The 3,971-nt window shown below is 39.9% G+C and overlaps 1 protein-coding gene across 1 annotated transcript; it reads right to left on the reverse strand.

Annotated features, from left to right (window-relative positions):
- Positions 1-1,784: 1,784 nt before the first annotated feature.
- Positions 1,785-2,718, reverse strand: LOC308632899 (olfactory receptor 8D2-like; the record flags this gene model as incomplete). The annotated part of the gene is given in 2 exon segments (XM_081265314.1): positions 1,785-2,694; positions 2,696-2,718. Coding segments are annotated over 2 exon segments (933 nt in total).
- Between the last annotated feature and the right edge of the window lie 1,253 nt (positions 2,719-3,971).

Here is a 3,971-nt window from a genome sequence, read left to right on the forward strand (position 1 = left end):
CCTGATAAGAGATAACAGACACCACATGGCAGAAATTGGAGTGGCACAGCCACAAGCTAAGTCAGCCAGCAGCCTCAAGAAGCCAGACAAGGAAAATAATGGATTCTCCACTGTATATAAAAAAAACAGACAAGAACAATGTAGGCTCACAGTTTCAGAGGTCTGAGTCCACAGATGGCTACTCCACAGCTCTGGGCCCAAGGTGAGGCAGAACATCATGGCAGAAGAGCTTGGCAGAGGAAAGCAGCATGGCAATCAGGAAGCAGAGATTGACAGCTCTGCTCACCAGGGACAAAATAGAAATCCCCAAAGCATACCCCCAGTGACCTCTCTCTCCAGTCACAACCTACCTGCCTAGAGTTACTACTTAGTTAATTCTCATCAGTGGAGTAATTCAATGATTAGGTTAAGGTTCTCATAACCCAATAATTTCACTTCTCGAAACTCTTGCATTGTCTAACACACAAGTTTTGGGGGGATACCTCATATCTAAACAATAACACTTCAGAAGGAATGAGGCCCAGCTAAAACCTTGCTTTGGGCCCAAAACACTATTTTTAATACTATTATTAATACTACTATTAAAACTATTCTGACCTCTAGCATTGTAGGTGAATAAATATCTATTGTTTGGAGGCACTACATTGATAGAAATTTTTACAGCAATGTTAAAAAGTTAAGAAGTCCAAGACTATGATTCATTATTAGCTACCTACATGGAAGAGCTTTCCACTTTTTCCACATGTACAGGTTTAAACCATGTGCAGGTCAAGAGACTGACAAGCTGAGACTGAAGGCAGAATAGGGTCTCATCCCACACACTCATGGTCATATTATGGAATTGTAATACGGTAGAAAAGGATAGAGGAGTAAAAATGGAAAGGTTACCTATAGTCATACCTGTCTAACCACTGAAATAATTGTTTCACTTACTTACAAGGAAGAATACATATTCCATTGATCATCTGGACTTATAGTCTTCAAATGACAAATTTTTTTTGGTACTGGGTATTGAACTCAGGGGCACCAACCACTGAGCCACATCCCTAGCCCTGTTTTGTATTTTATTTAGAGACAGGGTCTCACTGAGTTGCTTAGCGCCTTGCTATTACTGAGGCTGGCTTTGAACTCAAGATCCTCCTGCCTCAGCTGCCTGAGGCATTGGGATTATACTTGTTGCCACTGCCCCTGGTTGCAATCTGACAATTCTATCAAAGAGTGTGTGTGTGTGTGTGTGTGTGTGTGTGTGTGTGTGTGTAATGATTAAATTTAATCTCTTTTTTAAAGATATGACACGATCAAGGCTAATCATTTCCCCAAGACAACTAAGCTAGATAGTTATGTACAATGTCTCTTCAGGCTGGATAAACAATATAACAATATATAAAAATATAAATAAACAATATATAATTCCACAGATACTGGATGATTAACTGAATTTGCACATAATCTCCCATCCACATAATTTTATTCAAACACTCAGACGTTCCTTCCCATGTAACTTTTTCATTTCTAGTTTCCAAGAGAACCATATTGTTTTCATAATCATAAACTTCATAATGTTTATTTGTCTTCTCTCTTCTGCCAACTCCTCTCTCTCTGAAACATATCAGAAAACTGAATTGCTCAGTAAGATCCAAAAATCTCAGTCATTCTCAAGTATAGACTCTGTAGTTTGTAAATAGAAATGTTTTCTCTTTGGAAAACAGAAAGAAATGTCAAAAATCCTCTGACACCATTTCATCTGGTTCATTTCTTCTTGATGCCTATAAGTACCCACTTCATCAGGATGACTGCCTCCCCTCAACCACCCTTCTCAGTGCATTCTTCACATCCTTGTTTCTCAGGCTGTAGATCAGGGGGTTCAGCATGGGGATCACCGTGGTGAAGAACACAGAGGACACCGTCTCCTGGTCCATAGTATTGCTGGAAGGAGGCTTGAAATACATGAATGTTATAGACCTAAAAAAGATGCCCACAGCCATGAGATGGGAGCTACAGGTGCCGAAGGCTTTGGATCCGCACTCAGTGGAGCGAATATGGAGGATACTATAGAGAATAAAAGCATAAGAGATGAGGATTGCCAGAGTAGGACCTAGTGTATTAACTCCTCCAATAATAAACAGCAGTACCTCATTGATGTGGGTGCTGGAGCAAGACAGAGTCAGCAATGGCAGAATATCACAAAAGTAATGACTGACAATATGAGACCCACAGAAGGACAGCATTGACATGCGGAAGGTGTGGACCGTGGCCCCAAACAAACCCAGGGAGTACACCAGAGCCATCATGATGGAGCAGACCCTGTGGGACATGACAATGTTGTAAAGCAGTGGGCTACAGATAGCAACATAGCAGCCATATGCCATGGCTGTTAGAAGGTAATCTTCTGCAATAACAAAAAAAAGAAAGAAGTAAAGCTGAGTCATGCACTCCAGAAAGGAGATGATGTTCCTCTCTGACACAAAGTTCACCAGCATCTTAGGGGTAATGACAGAAGAGTAACAGAGATCAATGAAGGACAAATGACTGAGAAAGTAATACATTGGAGAGTGAAGTTGAGAACTCATGGCAATTAAGAAGATCATGCCCAGGTTACCCACCACTGTGACCACATATATTCCAAGAAACAGGAGGAAGAGTGGCAACTGGAGCTCTGGGCATTTTGTTAACCCCTCAAGGATAAAATTAATCATCAGAGTGGTTTGAAGTAGCCATTTTGTTACAAAATATTATCTGTAGAAAGAGAGAGAGAGAAGTGGAACATTAGACTTATTTTTCTGATTTCCAAATTAGAATTTCATGCTCTTTTTTGTGATTTGCATTCCTTTTTAATTTTTTTTTTTAGTTATACATGGACACAATATCTTTATTTTGTTTATTTCTTTTTATGTGGTCCTGAGGATCGAACCTAGGGTCTCATACGTATGAGGCAAGCGCTCCACCGCTGAGCCACAACCCCAACCCTTGTGATTTTCATTTCTGACACTCTCATGTGTAACATGACTTCATCCTTTCCAAAAGGAAGCTGGCTCAAAGTAGGCATTTGCTGAAGATCATGTCAGTGTGAATAAATAAGGGGCATGTGAGTGCCCTGAATGCAAAAGCTCTTATGAGCCAGTCTTGCTTGTGGCAGTGGTTGGCTGCCAATGAGGCCTATGTAAGAGAACTGGGCAAATGAATAACCCAGCCCCAGGGGCTCTCTAATATTCACTTCCTCAGAATCTTTTTTTAAAAAGTTTTCATTAGTGCCTTATAGTTCCACATAACAGTGGGTTCATTTTTACATAATCGTACACACATGGAATATTAAACACTCAAGGACAAAGACTCTGAATGAAACCCAGAGCCATGGTTCCACCCAAATCCAACCATGCTGAAAGCACCTCTTAAAGTCAAGGTCCTTTTTTTTCTTCATTCTCAGGTTTAAGCCTTCAACTACTATACTTGAGAAAAACCAAAATCTTCCATACCTAACTAGTCTTATGATTATACTATTAAAATAAGACATATTACCCTCTTTATATGCCAATAGAACCTTCCAACTTTGTGACCACATGGCTTTAGATCTAGCTGTGACCATGTGAGAACCATCCATTTCAGTTCCCAACCCACATCTATGAATCAACATACTTAGCATCTCTAAAACTGAGGACTATGAAATGTAGAGAAGTCTATGAACAGATCATGAATACAGAAAAGAACTTATAGAAATGGCTCTAATCCTTTCTGTCTCTCATTTGCTTACATCATATTTCTGAAGGGTAAACCTGAGTGGGATGGTGCATTTTTCCCTTTCACTGGGGATTTGATTGTCAGAATTGTGGTGTCAAGGCTATCCTTTGACTATAATTCAGATCTTTCCTTTACAGAAACAGCAAAAAGTAGTGTTAACATTCAGGTGTAATACTTTAGCCATCAAGAAATCATTGCATCTGTCCCTGTACCCTCATTCCAAATCATCTTTCAAA

The sequence above is a fragment of the Spermophilus citellus genome, assembly GCF_964194105.1.
Source record: "Spermophilus citellus genome assembly, chromosome: 2".
NCBI lineage: Eukaryota > Metazoa > Chordata > Mammalia > Rodentia > Sciuridae > Spermophilus > Spermophilus citellus.